The 22,756-nt window shown below is 39.6% G+C and overlaps 2 protein-coding genes across 2 annotated transcripts; one reads left to right on the forward strand and one right to left on the reverse strand.

Annotated features, from left to right (window-relative positions):
* The first annotated feature begins 9,038 nt into the window (after positions 1-9,038).
* LOC143602695 (ABC transporter B family member 21-like) lies at positions 9,039-16,917 on the forward strand. Its single transcript, XM_077079726.1, has 9 exons — positions 9,039-9,265; positions 10,419-10,473; positions 12,116-12,291; positions 12,394-12,615; positions 12,842-13,080; positions 13,242-13,767; positions 13,851-14,124; positions 14,198-15,900; positions 16,455-16,917. The coding sequence occupies exons 1-9, from the start codon at positions 9,134-9,136 to the stop codon at positions 16,806-16,808; spliced, it is 3,681 nt and encodes a 1,226-aa protein (XP_076935841.1). The 5' UTR covers positions 9,039-9,133; the 3' UTR covers positions 16,809-16,917.
* Positions 16,918-18,610: 1,693 nt separating this feature from the next.
* Positions 18,611-20,299, reverse strand: LOC143602697 (L-cysteine desulfhydrase-like). Its single transcript, XM_077079728.1, has one exon. The coding sequence runs from the start codon at positions 20,297-20,299 to the stop codon at positions 18,899-18,901; it is 1,401 nt and encodes a 466-aa protein (XP_076935843.1). The 3' UTR covers positions 18,611-18,898.
* Positions 20,300-22,756: the final 2,457 nt, after the last annotated feature.

Genomic DNA, 22,756 nt, shown 5'->3' on the forward strand with positions numbered 1-22,756 from the left:
GGACAAGTGACCGGTTCATCGGTTCAACAGACAGGCCGAACAACTTTTGTACAAAAATAACGGGTAGTGCTAGTAAAAGGATTTTTCAAAAAATATATATATATTTTCATAGTAATCTGGTTCAACTTGTCAAGTTTTCCAGTCGGACCGGTTGAACTGGTTCAGACCAGCCGGTTCTCTTAGAGTCGACGAACACATAGAACCGGATCGGTCAGTGGACCGAATCCCGGTCTAACCGGCCGGTCCGGTCCGGTTTCAACAATATTGATTATATACTATCAAACTATATGTTGTGGTTTAACTAATAAATGTAGTAGCATTCTGCTACGTAGATCTGAGCTTCAACTGATATGACTTTTAACTATTACATTGTGGTTTAACTTAAACATTAAATAAAAGAAAAAAAAAGGAAAGAATAAAAAAAAAGAAATTTGATGATTGGTTGAGATTCCACAGGCCTCACTCCTCTTCTCTACTGCGTCTGTTAAAGAGACGTGGGGCCCCTTTAAAACCATGGTGGCACGTTGTTTGCCAACGTTAACTACCAATGTGGTATGAGCATCGGTTGTTAGCTCACAACAAGTGATCTAAATAAACACAAGAATATCTAACACTAAACACCAACAAACATGTTATATATATTTCCACTTATTATTCTAAAAAAGCAAATTTTCCTTCAATATTACATCTTTTTCAAACACCATCATATTTTCACGTCATCGCCTATTTTTACATTTTCTTTCCATATATATAACAAATTACTTCTTAAAATAACCTATTTTTATATACTTTGTATTATTAAATAATATAATTTAAAATATAAGTAAAAGTTTAAAGTTGAAATATTAAATAAAAAGTTACTTAAACTATGATAGAAGATCATATTTAAAATTAAAAATTAAGGACTCCAACGAGCACATTCTTCAGTCAGGTTAGAATTGTATGGATCAAAATGGTGCCTCAAAACATCATCAAAATCTAAATCCTCCACAAAATCATCCGAATCTTAATATAACCATAGTCCGTAGGGTAACTAGAGGTTCCGGTACATCTCTTAGAGTGATATGGATTCCATAAAACTACGGTCTCAAATAATAAAATTAAAGTCAACTGAATTTGATAATATAAATTATGATTAATTGACCTATAATATTTCATATTGACAATTTAACAATAATATTTATAACTTTCATTTTCAATTCTATTGGCAAGTCCACCAGCATATAATTAACATAGATTTAAACTTAATTTACATATAACTTTCATACGATATTTGCTCACTAAGAATGCACCTTTCCTTATTTTCACAAAAATAGAAGTAAGCTTATTTGGAATTTTAATTATCTTATCAAAAAAATGTATTTGATGCTCAACACTTCCAAGTGGCTTAGCTATTTCCAGTAGTAAAGTTCAAATATATTTTTATTTCACTTGAAGGCAAATCTTACCTGTATAATGTTTCACACTTGTTTTATTAATTATTTAATTTAAGAACAACTTATTTTAATATTATTATTTTATATAAACACAAGTTATTGTTAACGTGTTCCATAGATTATGTTGATAAAAATTTCATAATTTATGGAAATAATGTAACATATAATTACTTATTATTATATTTAGTCTATTTGTTATGGGTGAGTGAATGTGAAAAAAAAAAGTGTATTATGTAGGCACCGTGTTACATTTTAGTGTGTGAAGAGGTAGGTCCCAGCAGAACCCAGTTGGACCCGCAAGACTCACCTTGAAAAGGGATGTCTGCGCAGTTGAACCCGCAAGACTCCTTAACGGACGTCTGCGCGGTTGAACCCGCAAGACTTAACTAAAGGAACGTCTGCGCAGAAACCAACTGGATCAGCAGGACCCACCACGCTCAGAGACGTGACGTCCTTACGCGTAGTACGCAAGCTGTCCCCGCAGGAAACGCCTCTCAATGGTTTCCAAGTACTCCGCCTGTTCCCGCAGTTACGGATACCAGCCATCAGGGAAGGCTACCCGCGCAGCATGGCTACACGCACAAGGCTTAACTCTCATAATAATTCAGCAGTCACCTGAAGAAGGAATGAGCAAGCCGGGAACAGTCCCGCACAAAGGCGGGAGGGGGAATACTCCCGCCCAAATGAGCCAGTCCGTACGATACTGAAAGATCTTTTGTACTGTACCTGACGAGGTATGGGCAAAAGATCTGACCAAATATACGACAGCTCATTGACAACAGTATGGCGAGCAGCATGCTCTTGTACTGTATGTCACTATTAGCCGCTACCTACTCACCAACTCATGTCATACCACGTGCATAGCCTGTAGTTGGTGGAAAAGGAATAGTACACAGCAGGCCTGGTCACTGTCAGCCGCTGCCTACCCACCAACTACCAGCATGGCACGTGCGTAGGCCACAGTTGGTAGAACAGGAATACTATTCAGCCGGCTACACCTCCTTGGAAACCTACCTTCGGCTATAAATACCCCAAATGGTATGATCATCTTATCTTATCTTGTATCTGATATATTATACCTGATATCTGCTCTAGCAATCTCTTAATATACATTTATATTCAAGAGCAATCTAGTCTGATTCTCACGCCGGAGGGTGGTCACAAGGAGGAACCCCCCCTTCTCAGTGACGAGCTCACGGTGTCTGTTTTGCAGGTTATCAGAAGAACCATCTTTGCCGGGTCTAACCCCTCGTCGGAAACATCTATTCAACCCCCAGGTTACCCGTAATCTGCCCGGGGTCGGTTAGTGTTTCTTCATTGGCGCCATCCGTGCATAAAAGCTAGAACTTCATTTCTTCAGTTTTTTCAAACTTCTGGAAAGATGGTTAACGTTACTCCGGTCCCAAGGCCAACGAGTTACCAGGAAGCCCCGGTAACCACAACCCCAGCTACTGGGGGGAACACCGGCGAGCACACAAATTTTACGAACACTACCCCGGTTACCCAAGCCGAGGCAAGTGCAGTAAATTTTACGAACACTACCCCGGTTACCCAACCCAGGGAAAGTGCAGTAAACAACCATCCCCTGGGATTCAGTAATACCCAGGCGGAAGGACAACAGACGAGACTCCCCCGCCAAACACTTGAACAAGTCAAAGCGTGGGCGGAGGCACGTCAGAAGGAATTCCAAGCTGAGTTGGACGAACGACTTCGTTCCGTCCAACAGGCTGACGAATTTGGAAGCACTCGCCAACAGCTCAACATGAGCAGTGAGTGCGAGTCCTCGGACGATGATCAGGAGGAATCCGACACCGACGCAAACCCTCGCCTTAGGGCGAAAGGGAAGCGTAAGGAAACGGACTTCCAAACGAGAAGGAATTTCGGAGAAACCTTCAAACAAAGGAACGCGGGGGGAAACCCACGTGACTTCTCCAAAACCTTCAGACCAACTGCTGCAAACGCTGGGAACATCCATGTTTGCAAGGGACATTGCGGAAGCAATCGCCCCGAAAAGTGCCAAGCAGATGCCCAACATCGGCACTTATGATGGTGTATCCGACCCAGATGATCAACTGAACAGATTCATAGCGGGGGCAACCGTCAGCAACTGGACGGAACCCACGTGGTGTTATATGTTCCAGATGACACTGGTTGGAGCGGCTAGAGCGTGGTTTGACCGTCTATCGGTCCACCACATCTATGATTGGGCGGACTTCCAACACAAGTTTAGCCAACACTTCAGTCAACAGAGGAAATATATTGAAGAACAGTGGACGATCCTCAACTGCGTTAGAGATAAGAATGAACCTTTACTAGACTTCATCACCCGCTTTAACTCGAAAAAGCTGAGCCTGGGCGTTATAAGCGAGGACCTTGTTCGCGCCGCTTTCATCCAAGGCGCTGAATACCCAGAGCTTATCCGCACGTTGACGGGTAAAGATGGTATGCCATCCACATGGGATGCCATCATGACGGCAGCCAAGCGCTTTGCCGAAACGGAGAAGCAACTGGGTGGGAATCTGCACCAGACTACAAACTTCTACACGCAGAGGACTAGAGAAAACAACGTCCAGACCGCCTGACAAAACAAAAGGAGGAAGCCAAGCATATGGCAGTCAAGGGTAAACTTTGACACCTCATCCAGCTCTCGCTCCCTATTAGGCGGAAGGGGTAATACACACCCATCAGGCCAACACACCAGGTGGACGCCCCTCACCAAAAGCGTCACGGAGATATTTGCCACTGAGAAACTCCCATGGCCAAAAGCTCCAACGGTCCGACAACGACCTGACGCGGACCAGAGCAAATACTGTGACTTCCACGGCACAAAGGGTCACACCACTGAGAAGTGTTCATCTTTGAGGAATATTATCGAAACATTCGTCAAGGAGGGTAAACTTACACACCTGGTGGCATCAATCAGGAATAGAGGGAAGAATGACAACCGATACAAAAGCAACGGACGAAAGCCCGTTGACATCAGCATTCACATGGTTCGTGGTAACATCAGAGGAAGAAAAATACAGGCGACAGAACCATGCGCATGGAAAGAAGCTGAGGTGCGCTTCCCGCGAGTGCCAGGAGGACCCAGCAAAGAAGGCCCTATCGTCATCAAAAGCAAGCTGGGGCACTACATCACTTCCCGCACTCTTGTTGACAACGGTGCCTCGTCAACAGTTATGTACAGGCAGTTCTTCGACAAGCTAGATGATGAAGACAAGGAACGCTTGGAAACGGTCTACGCCTCGATGGAAGGGTTCGACGGCAGCACAAACACCCCTCTGGGTATCCTATCTTTCCCCGTCACTCTCACAGACGGAAAACTTTCCCGCACAGAGGATGTGGACTTTGTCGTAATGAGGAAGCCACACCACACGTACGACATTCTCTTCGGGAGAGACGGGATGGCAAGATTCAATGCCGTAGTATCTTCAGTCCACGGCATGATAGGATGGCCAACAGCTGAGGGCGTGGCGATGGTCACCGGTATTCCCCAGGTATGCATCGCATCTGTCTCATCAACACCCAAACCAAAGATGGCTAAACCCACCATCACCGAACCAGAAGAATGGGCTTTTAATGGAAAATACCCCGACCAGGCGGTTACCATTGGCCCAACAATAACTGATCCTACGCGCACATTACTCAAACGCTTACTACAAAAAAACGCTGACATCTTCGCATGGAAACCAGCAGACATGACTGGTGTACCTCGAAGTAAAGCAGAGCATAAGCTCAAGTGTGACCAGGCTTTTACGCCGGTCATACAAAAGCGTAGAGTAATGGGGGCGGAACAAGCTAACGCGTGTAGAACCCAAGTCAAGGAACTCCTTGACGCGGGCATCGTACGCGTTAGCAGATATCAAACTTGGGTTGCAAATCCCGTTATGGTACCGAAGTCTAACAAGCAATGGCGCATGTGCATAGATTTCAAAGACTTGAACAAAGCATGCCCCAAAGATTGTTACCCGTTACCCGAAATTGATCTTAAGGTAGATTCGTTATCACCGTTTCGCCTTAAATGCTTCCTTGATGCGTATAAAGGGTACCATCAAATGCACATGGCCGTTGACGGTCAGGAAAAAACCGCATTTCGGACGCCCGATGGCACATTCTGTTATCAAATGATGCCATTCGGACGTAAGAATGCCGGGTCCACATACCAGCGCCTGATGGACAAAGAGTTTCATGCCCAAATTGGGAGGAACTTGGAAGTATACATGGATGACCTGGTCATTAAAAGCCTTAACCCAGAAGCGATGTTGAAAGACATCGAAGAAACATTCAACACACTCAGAAGGATAAACATGAAGCTCAACCCGAGCAAGTGTTCCTTTGGGATGGAAGAAGGGAAGTTCTTAGGAGTCATTGTTACAAAAGATGGCTTCAGAGCGAACCCTGAAAAGGTCGAAGCCATTATCAAAATGGAATCACCTACTACCATCAAACAAGCTCAGACACTGAACGGACGCCTAGTTGCACTTAACCGCTTCTTGGCAAATCATGCGGATAGGTCGTTCCCATTCGTGTCGACGCTGAGAAACTGTCTAAAGAAAACGCACTTCCGCTGGACACCAGAAGCGGAAGCAGCTTTTCAGGAAATTCGGTCACGTTTGATCGAACTCCCAACGCTCACAGCACCAGAAGCGGGAGAGGAATTAATCATATACCTCTCCGCCACAGATAGAGCAACCGGGGCCGTCTTGTTAGTCGAGCGAAAATGCATCCAGATGCCAATCTACTATGTTAGCCGTCTCCTAACAGATGTCGAAACTCGGTACTCTACCCTGGAAAAATTAGTCTTAGCACTTGTACAGGCTTCACGCAGGCTAAGACGATATTTCCAAGGTCACCTAATTACTATTCTTACCAACTTCAAACTTGCAAACGTTTTAGGCAAACCCGAACTTTCGGGACGCCTAGCCAAATGGGCAATAGAATTGGGAGAATACGCGATAAAATACAAGCCAATGCCAGCTATAAAAGGCCAGGTCTTGGCCGACTTTATTGCCAAAGTCCCCGCATCGCGGGAGAAAGAGTGCCAGGACGAGGCTCAACCCTCTCCAGCACTAGACATCGATGGTTTACAGTTATTTTTGTTTTTATTAATTGTTTACACACATATATATATATATAGTTTTTTATTTATATATTTATAAATAAATAAATATTTTATTTACTAAAGAAGGTGTTAGTGAAGGCACTTTTGTCATTTTACACCATCCTACTAAACAAGGCTAGCAGTGTTATTATTAGTGCCGTAAACGAACCGAACGAACACGAACAAGGCCTTGTTCATGTTCGTTCGTTAAGTAAATAATGTGTTCACGAACATTTACCGAACGAGATTTTATGTTCGTGTTCGTTCATTAAGGAAATTAATGTGTTCATGAACGGTTCATGAACACAAACGAACACAAATAAAATCGTCATAGCCTAGAGATTGAGACCGATGTATTCATCAATGTGAATAATGAAAGCCTGTAAACGAATCGAATGAACACGAACAAGGGCATGTTCGTGTTCATTAATTTAACTTTAAAAGAACATGGACACTTAATCGAACAAATATTTATGTTCATGTTCGTTTATTTAAAAATGGACATTTGTGTTTGTTTGTTTAAAATCTAAATTAACACAACTGAACAAAGATAAGCAAACATGTATGAACAAAGGTAAATGAACACAAATATAAATGAATTTAAATGAAAACACTTAAATGAACACAAATTAACAAATATAAAACCATTAAGCAGATGACTTATCAAGATAATATTTAATTATTTTCTATTAATATTAATACATAAATGAACATAAATAAACAGACATAAACGAACGTTCATGAACATAAATGAACAAACAGAACATGTGTTCATGTTCGTTCGTTTAATTAAACGAACACAAATTTTTTGTTCATGTTCGTTCGTTTATTAAATAAACGAACATAAACAAACTTCACCCCGAACGGTTCACGATAGTTCACCGAACATTCGGTTCGTTTACAGGCCTACTTATTATATTAGACGTAAATGACAACTTTTAGAAACCATGATAATAGAATTTACTAAAATGATCTTTTGGACTTAAATGATGAAAGTGACTAAACCATATGAATGAAAATGACTGTTCATCTTTAAATAAATTCAGAAGTTTTAATATAACAAATAAGATTGAGAAAATTTTTTTACCATGCTTTATAATATTAACCTTTTGAATAATCTTCTTTTAACAACAATTGTAATTATTATATTAAAATAATATAAAGGGATTCTCACACCAAGCTAGAAACCAAGAATACATAGCCCAGGTTTGAATAAATAACCTTTCAGAAAAGTTTCATAAGAAAAATACATGATTACTAATTGCACATTTAAATCACTCAACTAAAAGATTTTATTTGATTCCAATTCTAACCCCCCAAGGTTGAATATTATAATACTCTTTGTGTTTTCTTAGCAGCAGAGTTTAACCCATATTCAACCACGTAGCCTTGCTCTTCAAGGAAAAACTCTTCCTCTCACATATACATTTGTGTATATATATATCTATAATATAAGTATATAACTATAAATAGCCAAGTTCACACTCAATATTTTCAAAAGCAACCCACCATCCCTCCAACAACATATTATAATATTCATATTCCTCACCTTTTGTCAACAGCATATTTTAGAGCATCTGCTCTGTAATACATTTTTTGATTATCCACAATTATCAAAAAAAGTGAGTTCTTCAAATCCTCCTATTTTCTATGAATACCTTTCATATCATTCAAACCAGTATCAAAATAAATATAAACATATAAACCAGATTGAACAAAATGCAATAAGATTTGTAAGAACACACCAGCTCGTTCCGAGTTTGACGTATGTAACTCAGAACGAGCTGGCAATCAAACGTACAGATACATATAAGAAACAGTGATGCAACCACACATCAATACATCAGCTTGTTCACGAGCTGATGTATTTGCATTTTGTTCCATCTGTTTCATGTATGCCTCTGTGCGTCTAATCGCCGACTCGGAACGAGCTTGCGTGTTCTTACAAATCTCATCGCATTTTGTTCAATCTGTTTCATGTATGCATATGTATCTTTGATCCGCCAGCTCATTCTGAGTAGTTAGCACACATCAAACTCAGAACGAGCTGGCGTTCATTTTGTATGCATCCGTGCATCTGATCGCCAGCTCGTTCTAAGCATACATCAAACTCGGAACGAGCTGGCATATGTATGCATCTCGCCGGCGCGTTCTGAGTTTGAGTTGTTAGTATACATCAAACTTAGAACGAGCTGGCGTTTGTTCAATCTGTTTCCATTATTCGAATTCATTCGGATCTGGATCCAGATCTGAACCAGCTCATAATCGTTCAGTTTGCCGTTAATATACGCAACGTCGAAATTATAAACCCTAGTAATTTAATATTTAGTACTCGTTTCATTCATCACAATTTCATGACTCTAATCCAGTTCCGTGTACGTATAACCAAATTAATATTTAATTTAATTTTCATGATAATATTATTATTATTAATTAAACAGGTGCAATGGATGCCGGTGGTGGTGATAATAAGCCGGAGGCGTCAACTTCCGGCAATGGTGTTGTAAAAGATAATAAAGAAAAGAAAACGGAGAGTACCGAAACGGTGCCGTTTTATAGGCTGTTTGCGTTTGCTGACGTCACGGATTACGTGTTGATGATAGTTGGTACAATTGGTGCGGTTGGTAATGGAATATGTATGCCGTTAATGACGATTTTGTTTGGTGATCTTTTGAACTCGTTTGGTGAGAATCAGAATAATGATGATGTGGTGGATGCTGTTTCCAAGGTATGTAATTAAAGATTACGAGGGTGTATATGAGTTGAGCTGTTTAAGGTCGGGTTTGACTCGTTTCGAGTTTTTATTTAAAGCTTGAGTTCGGCTCGTGAGTCATTTTATTAAGCTCGGGTTTGGCTCGTAACGAGCATTTTTTTCTAAAGCTCGTGCTTGACTCGTAAGTCGTTTTTTTAAAGCTCGGGCTTGGCTCGCTTCGAGGTTTTTTTCTAAAGCTCGAGATCGGCTCATGTGTCGTTTTTTCAGGCTCGGGCTCGGATAGTTTGTTATTGGCTAGTTTTTTTTTCTGAGCTTGATATTGGCTTGTGAGTCGTTTTTTCAAGTTCAAGTTCGGCTCGCTTATTATTGGCTAGTTTTGAGCTCTTTTTCTAAAGCTCGAGAACGGTTCGTGAGTCGTTTTTTCAAGCTTGGGTTAGGCTCGTATGTTATTGCTAGTTTCGAGCTCCTTTTCTAATTATCGAGATAGGGTCGTGAGTTGGTTTTTCAAGCTCAGGCTCGGTTTGTTTATTATTGGCTCGTTTCGAGCTCCTTTTCTGAAGCTCGATATTGGGTCGTGAGTCGCTTTTTTAAGCTCGGACTCAACTCGCTTATTATTGGCTAGTTTCAAGCTCTTTTTCTAGAGCTCGAGATTGGCTCGTGAGTCGTGTTTTCAAGCCTGGGCCCGGCTCGTTTATTATTAGCTAGTTTCGAGCTCTTTTTCTATGCTCAAGACCGGCTTGTGAGTCGTTTTTTCAAGCTTGGGCTCTGCTCGTTTATTATTAATTAGTTAATTTACATTCATTTTTAGTTATTCATATATTTTGTCAAAAAACCTTAAATGAACCTAAGCTCAGCTCGAGCTCAACTGTGCAGTTTGAAATTAATACGTAAAAGTCTAAAGAGGTCAAACTAAAAAATACACAAAGCTCGTCAAGCCTAAACGAGCTTCCAATACAAAACTCATTCTCGGGCTATATAACTAAACTAGCTGATTTGAGGCTCGAGCTTGAAAAAGCTATGCTCGTTTCGAGCATTTTACCGGTCCAAACTCCAGTAGCTCACGAGCAGCCAAATTCGTTTGCACCTCGACAAATTATAATATTCAGATTTCTTATCTTGATACCATTATTTGTTATTGACAACTAATTTGATGTTGATGGTTTTATAGGTGTCACTGAAGTTTGTTTATCTGGCTGTTGGGTGTGGTGTTGCATCATTTCTCCGTAAGTTTCAAATTATTTTCACCTAATTTTGTTTTTGCCTTTACAAAAAGCTATGTGAACACTTAACTTATAAGTTATAAGTTAGAAAACACTAATCATAACAGTTTATATGGCCTACATAACCTTTTTTCACATAACATAAGACGCGTACGATATAGGTTCGTATAAGAAAAGAAAAGGTATTATACGAGTCCATTTTAAGGTGGTTTGCAAAAGTTACTGAAACTACCTAATGTGACAATGACGTGTTATGTAGAAGTGATGTGACCTGTATGATATGTGAGGGCAGTGTACATATAGGAGTACCCGTTATACTTTGATGTATAGATCATTAGAACTTTTTAGGTTTATTGGATTTTAATAATCCCGATTGACTGGTATTGGCGGATAATAATCCCAAACCTAAGTTTTACCTCACTCGACTTGTATCCTCCTTCCGATCAAAAGCCCTAAAACATTAGTTTGAAATTCGGAAAAAAATATAACGCCGTTAAGTCATTTTTAACGGGGGACCATTGGGGCCAACTTTTTTAAATTTGGGACTGCCAGTGCTAATAAAATGAATAAGGATTATTATCGGCCAGTCAACATGGATTATTAAATCTAATAAACCAATTTTTTATTCTTGCTATTGCATGTATGCGGTCCACGATAACTAGAGGTGCACAAAAAAACCGGTTCCCGAACCGGTTTGGCGGTTTAAACCGGAAACCGGTTTTAAAAAAAACCGGTTTTTTAAAAACCGGTTTGACCGGTTTACAAACCGCCGGTTTGTATATCGGTTTTAAGTTTTAGAGCCAAAACCGGTTTTGAAACCGGTTATAAAAAAAACCGGTTTTTTTTAATAACCGGTTATAAAAAAACCGGTTAATCGGTTTTTTTATAACCGGTTAACCGGTTTTTTTATAACCGGTTAAACCGGTTTTGACCGTTGTATAACGGGCATATAGCCGTTTTTTTGGTTTTTTGACCGTTTTTTATGGTTATTAAAAAAAAAAAAAAAAAAAAAACCGGTTAACCGGTTAAAAACCGGTTTTTAAAAAACCGGTTAATAAAAAAACCGGTTTATTAACCGGTTCTAACCGGTTTCTAAACCGGTCCTAACCGGTTAGACCGGTTAGGGTTTTGAGATGAAAAAACCGGTTATTAACCGGTCCGGTTATTAACCGGTTCGGTTTTTTTCCGGTCCAAAAAAAACCGGTCCGGTTAATAACCGAACCGGTTTTTTTAAAAAAACCGATTTGTTCACCTCTAACGATAACTTCTAAACCTCTACGTGGTACGGGTTATATGATGGATAAGTAATATTGGTGATATAAGAATAAAAACCTTACAAATTATGGAAAATTAGCAGTTACATTATTAAGAGTTTTGCTTTAGACAAAAAAAACAGAGTTTGGTACACTAGAAGACAAGTTTTAAGGTTTAATAAGTTGAATACATACCATATTTAAGTAGCTGATAATCAAATATGGACAATGAGTAAAATTATGTGGTTATTTAGAGGTCATTTTACGTGTGCGTCTTTTAAATAATCAGAATTTGTCAAACGTAAGAGTTGATTATCTTATCACAACAACTTGAAAGAAAATAATCACATCAAAATGCCATCTAATTATTGTCAAAATGTTGTGTTTTGTAGAGGTGGCATTGTGGATGATAACAGGAGAAAGACAAGCTGCAAGAATAAGGAACTTGTATCTTAAAACAATATTAAGACAAGATGTTTCTTTCTTTGACAAAGAAACGAACACGGGTGAAGTTGTTGGCAGGATGTCTGGTGATACCGTCCTCATACAAGATGCCATGGGAGAAAAGGTTTGTACATAAACTATTCATTTCCAAGTTTATATTAATTTACCACAAAAAAATAAAATAAAAATAAATAAAATAAAATAAAAATATTATCTTATTTTTCAGGTTGGAAAATTCACACAGCTAATGGCAACATTTATAGGCGGTTTCGTGATAGCATTTGTCAAGGGATGGCTTCTCACACTTGTCATGTTGACCTCAATTCCTCCATTGGTTCTATCTGGTTCGGTTATGTCAGTTATGATAGCCAAGATGGCGTCACGGGGACAAACCGCTTATGCTAAAGCAGCCACTGTAGTTGAACAGACGCTCGGATCAATCAGAACGGTAATTAAATAAAGGATTATTTTGTTCTGTATCCTTCTAAACCTTATAACGTTGTATATATCTTTCGAAACACTAAAAACACCATATTTATTTGTTTCACTGAATAAACGAGTATGATATATCTTACTGTTTCGAATAGTAAATATGAAATTATATTTACTAAAAATATCTATAGTTCTACACTATATATAATTAAGACTGCTTACTAATTATCAATTTTCTTTAGGTTGCTTCTTTCACAGGGGAGAAAAAAGCGGAAGCAGATTACAATAAATCACTTATTGAAGCTTATAGTTCTAGTGTTCGTGAAGGTCTGGTCACCGGGCTTGGTCTTGGATCGATGATGTTTATTGTATTCTGTAGTTATGCTTTGGCTGTTTGGTATGGTGCAAAGTTGATAATAGATAGAGGGTATAATGGAGGCGATGTGCTCACCGTCATATTTGCTGTGCTGACTGGATCCATGTAAGCAGTTTTTCTTTTTTCTTTTTTTCTTTACCAAGTTTACTGAAAGTAGATATTTTGACCCGTTCGTAAAACATGATCATGTTTTTACATTCTTTTAACGGGTTAAATATATGAATAGTTTTCAAAAGTTGGCCCATTTTGACATGACATATTTACAGGTCTCTCGGGCAGGCATCTCCTTGTTTGAGTGCATTTGCAGCGGGTCGGGCAGCAGCATACAAGATGTTTGAAACGATAAACAGAAAGCCAGAAATAGACGCATACGACACAAAAGGGAAAGTATTAAACGATATTCGTGGCGATATAGAATTAAGAGACGTGTATTTCACTTATCCAGCAAGACCCGATGAGGAAATATTCAGTGGATTTTCTCTCAGTATCTCGAGTGGGACGACTGCAGCTTTGGTTGGTCAAAGTGGAAGCGGAAAGTCAACGGTGATCAGCTTAATAGAGAGGTTTTATGATCCTAAAGCAGGGGAAGTTCTTATTGATAACATTAATCTTAAGGAATTTCAACTGAAATGGATTAGACAGAAAATCGGTCTTGTTAGCCAAGAACCGGTTTTATTCACATCCAGCATTAAAGATAATATTTTGTATGGAAAAGAAGGCGCATCCATGGAGGAAATCAGAGTTGCAATCGAGCTAGCAAACGCTGCTAAATTTATCGATAAACTACCTCAGGTTTGTAATTGTAATTTCTTGTTAAAACATTTATCTTTTTTTAAACATTTTTAATAAATTTAGATTCTTTTATGAACTTTTAGGGACTAGACACCATGGTTGGTGAACACGGAACACAATTATCAGGTGGACAAAAACAAAGAATTGCCATCGCCAGAGCGATTCTTAAAGATCCTAGAATCCTTCTTTTGGACGAAGCAACAAGCGCGCTCGATGCAGAATCTGAGAGAGTTGTGCAGGAGGCATTGGATAGGATAATGGTGAACAGAACAACTGTCATCGTTGCACATCGTTTAAGCACGGTTAGAAACGCTGACATGATTGCAGTTATTCATCGCGGAAAAATGGTTGAAAAAGGTACATTTTTGTAGTTATTTTGTTTGAATTTCATATGTGAAAGTACTAAATTATTAATTTAAAAATTGTTCAGGATCACATACAGAGCTACTTCAAGATCCTGAAGGAGCATACTCTCAACTTATAAAATTGCAAGAAGTTCATAACGACTCGCATCATCATAACTCAGAAGATCAAGATTACTCAGAAACTGGTAAAGAACTTAGAAGTCATTCAAGTAAAAACATATCCTACCAACGGTCACTGAGCCGAGGGTCAACCAGCAGCCGGCGCCACTCAATGTCCATGTCATACGGTCTGCCGCCACAGCTCGGTGTCGTGCAGCCCGAATCCATGGACATCGAAGCAGATGAAACCTCAAAAAAACAACAGCCGAAAGTCCCACTTCGCCGCCTTGCAAACCTCAACAAACCAGAAATACCAGTAATCGTGATCGGGTCGATAGCTGCTATTATTAACGGGGCAATATTCCCGGTTTTCAGTATCCTGCTTTCGAACATGATCAAAACATTTTACGAGCTGCCACACGAAATGAGAAAAGACTCGAAATTCTGGGCTTTGATGTTTGTAATACTGGGAGTTATATCGTTTCTAGCTTATCCTGGAAGATCTTATTTATTTGCGGTTGCGGGGTCTAAACTTATAAAAAGAATCAGATCATTATGCTTTGAGAAAGTTATCAGAATGGAGGTCGGTTGGTTCGATAAGCCCGAAAACTCTAGCGGCGCGATCGGTGCACGGTTGTCTGCTGATGCAGCCAGTGTTCGCGGGCTGGTCGGTGATGCACTTGCTCAAATTGTTCAAGATTCGTCGTCTGCAATCGCGGGTTTAGTTATAGCTTTCACAGCTTGTTGGCAGTTAGCTTTAATAATACTTGCTTTGATACCGTTAATGAGTGCTAACGGGTATGTACAAATGCAATTCATGAAAGGGTTTAGTGCTGATGCTAAGTTGATGTACGAGGAAGCGAGCCAGGTGGCGAATGATGCTGTCGGGAGTATAAGGACAGTAGCTTCTTTTTGTGCAGAAGAGAAAGTTATGCAGCTTTATAGAAACAAATGCGAGGGCCCAAAGAAAACCGGGATCAAACAAGGTTTGATTAGCGGGATCGGGTTTGGGGTTTCATTCTTTTTACTGTTTTGTATGTATGCAGCCAGTTTTTATGCGGGATCCCGGTTTGTTGAAGCGGGAATAACCAACTTCACAGATGTCTTTAGAGTTTTCTTTGCTTTAACAATGGCGGCATTAGCAGTGTCTCAGTCGAGCTCGTTTGCACCCGATTCAACTAAAGCTAAAAGCTCAGCAATCTCCATTTTTGCTATTCTTGACCGGAAGTCAGAGATTGACCCGAGTGACGAATCGGGCTTGACTTTGGAAACGGTCAAAGGGGAAATCGAGCTTCGTCACGTTAGTTTTAAATATCCAACCCGACCTGATGTTGAGATATTTCGTGATTTATGTTTAACGATTCGTAGAGGTAAGACAGTGGCGTTGGTTGGTGAGAGTGGAAGCGGGAAGTCAACGGTTATTCAACTGTTACAAAGATTTTATAATCCAGATTCGGGTAGTATCACATTGGATGGAACCGAGTTGCATAAATTCCAACTCAAGTGGCTCAGGTCGCAGATGGGTCTCGTAAGCCAAGAGCCCGTCTTGTTTAACGACACCATTCGGGCCAATATTGCTTATGGAAAGGACGGTGATGCCACCGAGGGTGAAATAATAGCTGCTTCCGAGTTAGCCAATGCCCACAAGTTCATTAGTGCCTTACACCAGGTTTGTCTACTTCACATTGAGTGACGGGTCAAATTTAGTATAGGTTGAAACGGGCCAGATCTATTTAAAGTAATGCTTTTGCTATGATTAAAAAACAGTAGTGATTTTTAACTCAAGGTGAAACGGGCCATTTTTAACACTGGTTGACGCAGGACGGGTTGGGTTGACACATCAACACTTTTTGTCCAGTCTTTAAAATTTCTTGATAGTAAATAATATGTTTTTATGATTACAAAATCAATATTGTTGAAATAATAATATGAATATTAATATAATGATTATAAAGTAATAATCTTTCATGAATTCGGGCTGAAATGCGTAAAAATCCGCTTTTCAAAATATCTTATTAGAAACTAATGCATTTCTTAGTATTGCAATAGCAGTTTAAAATTTTGAAAATAAACAATTTTTGAAGACTTTATTATATGCATTAATAATATATCCGCGCCACTTTCAACCCGTTTAACTTGTACAGTATTAGCTATAGTACTTTGATTTAACCCGTTTAAGATATATAAAAAATTTAGTAGTAATGAATAATACGTAAATTTCAGGGTTACGATACAATGGTAGGGGAACGAGGGGTGCAAATGTCGGGTGGACAAAAACAAAGAGTAGCTATCGCTAGAGCCATAGTTAAAAGTCCCAAGATACTACTACTAGACGAGGCTACAAGTGCACTAGACGCTGAGTCAGAAAGAGTGGTTCAAGACGCGTTGGATAGGATCATGGTTAACCGGACCACAGTGGTAGTGGCTCATCGGTTGTCAACCATTAAGGGCGCTGATGTTATTGCAGTCGTCAAAAATGGAGTAATCGTTGAGAAAGGAAAACACGAAAAATTAATCAATATTAAGGATGGATTCTATGCATCATTAGTTGCACTTCACATGAGCTCTTCAAATTAACTACCATTTTTTTTTCTTTTTATTGTTTCTTATAAAATAGTAGGTTACATACTCCACAAATTTTTATTTTATTTTTGTTTTGTAATATGAAAATATGTATTGGAATGACAAGAGGTTATTAGTTGCTAGTAAAATTGTAAACTTGTGAAGAATATCAATGGGAAATAAATTTATATCTATGCTTCTAATATTTATTAATGTTTTTGTAACACTGTTGAATTATTGTTTATCGTAATCGTATCACGTTGGACAGAATTGAGTTGCGAAAATTTCAAGCCAAATGGTTGCAGATGGTCTGGTTAGCCAAGAACCCACCTTGTTTAATGACACTAATCAACCCAATATCGCTTATGGAAAGGATGGTGATGCCACCGAGGATGAAATAATAGCTGCTTCTGAGTCAAGAGTACTAAGATAGGGTCATGGTTAACCGTACCACAATGGCGGTGGCTCATCGGTTGTCAACCATAAAGGGTGTTGATATTATTGTCATTGTCAAGAATGGAGTAATCGTTGAGAAAGGAACGCATGAAAAGTTAATCGAAATTGAAGTCTTTCGATTAGCTCCAGATTTTATTTTGTTTCTGTAATATGAAAAGTAAGGATGGGAATGAAAACATGATCTCACTACAAAATTGTAAATTTATTAAGAATATCAATGGCAAGTTAATGCATGCATTAATCTGTACTATTTTTTTTAAATGATAACTATTCATCTGTATGACACTTATACATAGATAGCTTCATGATCCTAAAATGAAAAACAAATATAATAACAAATGTTATCAGTTCGGTTTACACGACCAGTTCCAAATTCCAACCCGCAATCTGGAAAAACCGTGTTTTTTTGTGTTCCCTCTTTAACAAATTACTATGCACATCTAATATACATATAGGGGCATGTTCACTAAATAACCAAATTGAAGTATAGAATCACGAGAACAACATAAACACTTGTACATAATGCTGGCGTGAGACAGAAAGCAAGTGAATATACAGTTACATAATTGCCTTAAAACTGCTTCTGCGGTTAACGTCTCTCTCTAGACATCAGTTAAACATCCACACCATATGACTTGCATTCACATCAAAGATGTAGTACCAAAATGGTCCCTCAATTCAAACCCCAAAACACACACAGAGCCACCTCACCTTCTAAGTTATTTGATCGCTTAAGGGCCAAATAGTCAAATGCTGGATAATCAGTTAAGGATTATTACAGGTCATTAACATAAATCCTTAAACAAGACACTAGATCGAACAACTGATTATCTATAAAAGCCCACCTAATACTCCTAAGACCCGGGCCACTAACTTGTTAATCGTTTTGTTAGAGCTGGTTATCTGAATCTACACTATTCAATATTACATAATCACCTCCAAATGCAATGTCATTAGGGGTGCAAACAAGCCAAGCTGTTAGCGAGCTACTCGAGCTCATATAGATAAAAAGCTAGAAACGAGTCGAGTCCGAGCCTCAAATAAAGCCCGTTTAGTTATCGAGCCTTGTGTATTTTTTAAGTTTGGCTTGTTTAAGGTACTACACGAGCTCGAGCAGGCCGTAGGCTCGTTTATGATTTTTCTCAAAATATATATAAATAATTAAAAGCGTATATATATTAATTAAAAAATAATAATAAATTAGCCGATCCTAGGCCGAGCCCAAGCTTGAAATAACAACTCACGAGCCGAGCCTGAGCTCTAGAAAAAAGAAAGCTTGAAACGACTTGTAAGTCATAACGAGCCGAGCTAAAGCCTAGCTAAGCTTGGGATCCGCTCATTTACACCCCTAAATGTCAAGCATCTCTAATCCTATATATCTAATAGCATAGTATGATATCCAAGTTAACAAAGTGAGACTGAAATTTATTAACTTGAAAAGACCGGGCCTTTGAGATTACCATTATGTAAAGAACATCGTTGTTGTACAAAACACTAGCATCCTCACACAAACAACTCGGTGCAAAGCACATACTCTACACAACATATCACAAACTTTATGCCTTTTGTTCTTTCTACTGGAATGAAATAACAGGAAAAAGGAAAAAAGAAAGGATAACATACTGATTTTATTATTATTATCGTCATCATTATTCTCTCGAAACCAGCATGCTGCAATTAAACCCTTCCTGCAAAAGCTGGTTAACCGCGTCTCTGAACTTGATATAATCATCAACCGTGTTGTAAACCTGATGAGAAATCCTAGCATACCCCGTTATAAACCCAGAACACCCGTCCCTCGGGCCCACCTCCGCATCTTTCAAAGGCTGATAATGTATCGGAACTTCAACCTTAAACCGATCCCTAAGATAATTCCTCAAATTCTTAGCATCATCGTCGCTCAAAACCCCTATACGCGAAGGCAACCCGACCATCGCCATACTAGGACACATCTCCGGAGGGGTGCCAAGAATCGTCCCCCACACTTTCACAAGCATCGTCGCCATCTCAATCACCACGTCATGATTCCTCGTCATAATCCCATTAATCCCACCCTCAAACCGGTTCACAAACTCAATCACTTCAGGAACCAGCAACTGCGAACTGTAATCGCGCGTACCAATCCACGCGCTCTCTATCGCTAACCCATTCCCGTATTCATGCGATACAACCGGATGATGCAAGTCCGAAGCCAACGACTTCCTACAATAAAGCACCGCCACAGACGGAGGACAAAAGAACCACTTATGCAAATTACTCACATAAAAATCCGCCCCGATCTCCTTCACATCAACTGGTATACTCCCAACCGCGTGCGCCGCATCCACAAACACCTGCCCCACACCTTCCTCTCTACAAATCTTAACCAACTCCCGAACCGGAATAATCACACTCGGCATCGACGTAATATGATCAATAATCGCTAACCTAACCTTCCTACCATTCAACTTCCCCTTAGCTAACCCTAACCTAAACTCATCAACAATTTCCTCATTCGAACTAATCGGAAACGGCAAATGCACCACAATAACCGACCCGCCCGCGCGCGTGACATACGCCTCGATCGACTTCTTCACCGCCTGGAACGCGCAATGCAGCATCACCACCGCATCGCCTTTCTCAAACCGGCCTTCGGCGAACGCCCATCCAACGTGCTGGAGCACAATCGCTGCGGCCGTGGTGGCGTTATCAACAATCGACACCTCGGAAACGTCTTCCGCATTAATTAAGTCCTTAATTAGGGCACGGGACTTGAGAATTTGAGAAGGTAACTTGTTGAAGAAGAAGTCGTCAGGTTGTTTGAGGAAGTCTAGCTGCCATTGCTTTTGCGCTGTTATTATTGAACCTGGACAGCTGCCGAAGCTGCCGTTGTTGATGCGAGCAATGGCGGGTTGGTGGTGGGAGAATTGGTCACGGATTTGAGAGGGTGTGATGAAGGAGGATAGCTTTGGCTTCTTCTGAAGATGATGGTTATTTTTGTTATTGTTGAGGTCTTCTTGTTCTTCTTCTTGTTCGTTGGTGGTATCGCCATGGGTTCTGATTTCACCCATTTTTGGTGTGGTGGTGGTGTTGATTTTTCTAGGGTTTTTTGATTGATTGATTTTGGTTAGCGGTTAGCCTCGTCGCATGATAATAATGATAATATTCGGCTGCCCGTTCTTTTTCATTTCGTTTTTAACTAATGTAACGATTTTATTTTAGGGTGAAGTTAAAACGCCAAGGGAGATAATAATTGGCACGATGTCAAGAAAAAAGATACAATATCGAAAATTAACAAACAACATAATGCATAATGATGAACAAAAAAATGCACAATTATTCGTTACATATAACATAATGCCGAACAAAATATGACACGATGCTGAGTAATATAACATAATATAAAAAAAGACATAGTTAATGACGAAAATAAGCATAAAACACAATAAAAATTAAAAAAATACAATGATTTTTTTCACTCAGCGTTGTGTTTTTTTAGAACGACGAAGACGGTGGAAACAATTTTTTTTTTTACATTTTACGTTTTTGTATTAAAATTTGAGTTATAATTTTTTTATTAATGTTTCTTTTTTTTATGGTTTTTTTTTTTTGCTAAAAAATATTCTCATCCTTCTCCCTTCTATTTTTTTACCCCTTTTGTAGAATAATTTGACCATTTTATTTTATATGTTTCATGGAATTCATATAAATTTGAATTCTTTTGGATACGAAAGAATTTGAAATTTGAACTAATTCCAATCAAATTAGAAATCGAGATTCCCACAACTTTCAAAAGAAAAGTTTGAATACGCGTTAGAATACGTTTAATTTGGTTTGAGTGGAAATAGATCGGGTCAAAATGAGTTTTGGGTCAGATCGATTTTCGGATAAGAACGGGTTTTGGGTCCGGGCGGGATTCGAGTCGAATCTGGATCAAAACGGGGTTAGGATTGGAAGGTGTTGATTAAGCATAGGTTTCAAGCCAGAATGGGTTTCGACTGAACACAAGTTCGGGTGGGAACAGGGTTCGACTCAGCACGGTTTCACTCGACATGAGGTCAGGTCATAAAGGGTTTCGAGTATGTTCGAAAAGGGTTTAGGCATGACTTGGTCAGGAGGGTTGGAACAAATTTCGTCTCGACATGGTTTTCAGGTCGGAACGTGTTTCGGATCGGGATAAGTTTGGGCTTCGCATGAATATGGTTATGATGAGTTTCGGGTCAAAACAAGTTTCGAGTAAAAGAAACATGGGTTAAAAACATACCAGACGCTTCAAAAAAAACAACAATGCCTCAAAAAATGGATAACAAACTAAGGTTTTTTTTTTGTTCAAAGGGTGGTGTTGATATATTTAGATTTTAGACCTGGCCGGTCAGTCAATAATGCATGAATGCTTTATATGATGAGATTACATCAAAACATAAGGCAAGTGGGCAACAAGCTGCGTTGATACCTGTCACACCCGGCCCTGAGCGGCGGAAACAGCCGGGCGCGCGCGAGTGGGGATTGATAATTAAGCACGGGCCATTGCAAACATTCAAAGTAAGATTTTCATTGCGCATGAAATGTTTAATACAAATACATTACATTGTTTAAAAATTTCATAAAAACATCCAAGTATAAAAACTGTTGAAGATTTCCACGCCATATCCCCTTGCGCGGCGGGAACAACCACGCGCATCGAAGGGATAGAACTAAAATCTTCCAAAAAGCTAGTTTTAGATGTTCAGCGTGAGGTGCTCTAGGTGTGACTCCATGCGCTACTTAGTTATCTCCTGAAAGACACGTAAAACATTTGAATCAGTATAAACTGAGTGAGTTCACAAGTTTTAGTAACTCGATAAATCGTATTGCATCATAATCTTGATAAAAATCATTCTGAAACATAATTCTGAAAGCATCATTAAAACACATGCTTGGTAAAACGTAGTTCTATCAACATATTCTGATAAAATCGTTCCGCGGGTTACGCGCGAACATTTCTGGGAACTGTGCTCGTCTGTGTAAGTGGCGCTGCCACTACGAGCGAAATAAGTAATACTGTCCCGCGGGTTACGCGCGGACACTTCTGAAAAATCGTGCTCGTCTGTGTAAGTGGCGCTGCCACTACGAGCGAAATAATACCGTCCCGCGGGTTACGCGCGGACGTTGTGCCGGAAAACAAGGCGCTCGTCTGCGTAAGAGGAGCGACCTCTACGAGCGGGCTCAAACCCATAGTACTGCCCCATGACCATACTAGGCACTCGTCTGTGTAAGAGGTGCGACCCCTACGAGTGGGCGGATCAAACCAGCAGTCCCTACCCTTAGAGTTCCAATGGTAAGGTGATCACTTACTCGAATTCTGGCGCACATACATCGTAAACCAAAGATAACCGTTTGCATTGCTCATCATGAAACATAATTTAAACTATCGTTTACATAACTTGTAAGTATACCATGATAAATCGTAATTTAAGTACGTGTCCCTCGCCCCGAAAACAGTTTAAAAATAGTGAAAACAGTGAGAATAGGGGCTGTGAGACTCACCT

Source organism: Bidens hawaiensis, unplaced genomic scaffold (assembly GCF_021521415.1).
Source record: "Bidens hawaiensis isolate Kalapana, Puna unplaced genomic scaffold, B.hawaiensis_p1.1 tig00059366_1, whole genome shotgun sequence".
Classification (NCBI taxonomy): domain Eukaryota; kingdom Viridiplantae; phylum Streptophyta; class Magnoliopsida; order Asterales; family Asteraceae; genus Bidens; species Bidens hawaiensis.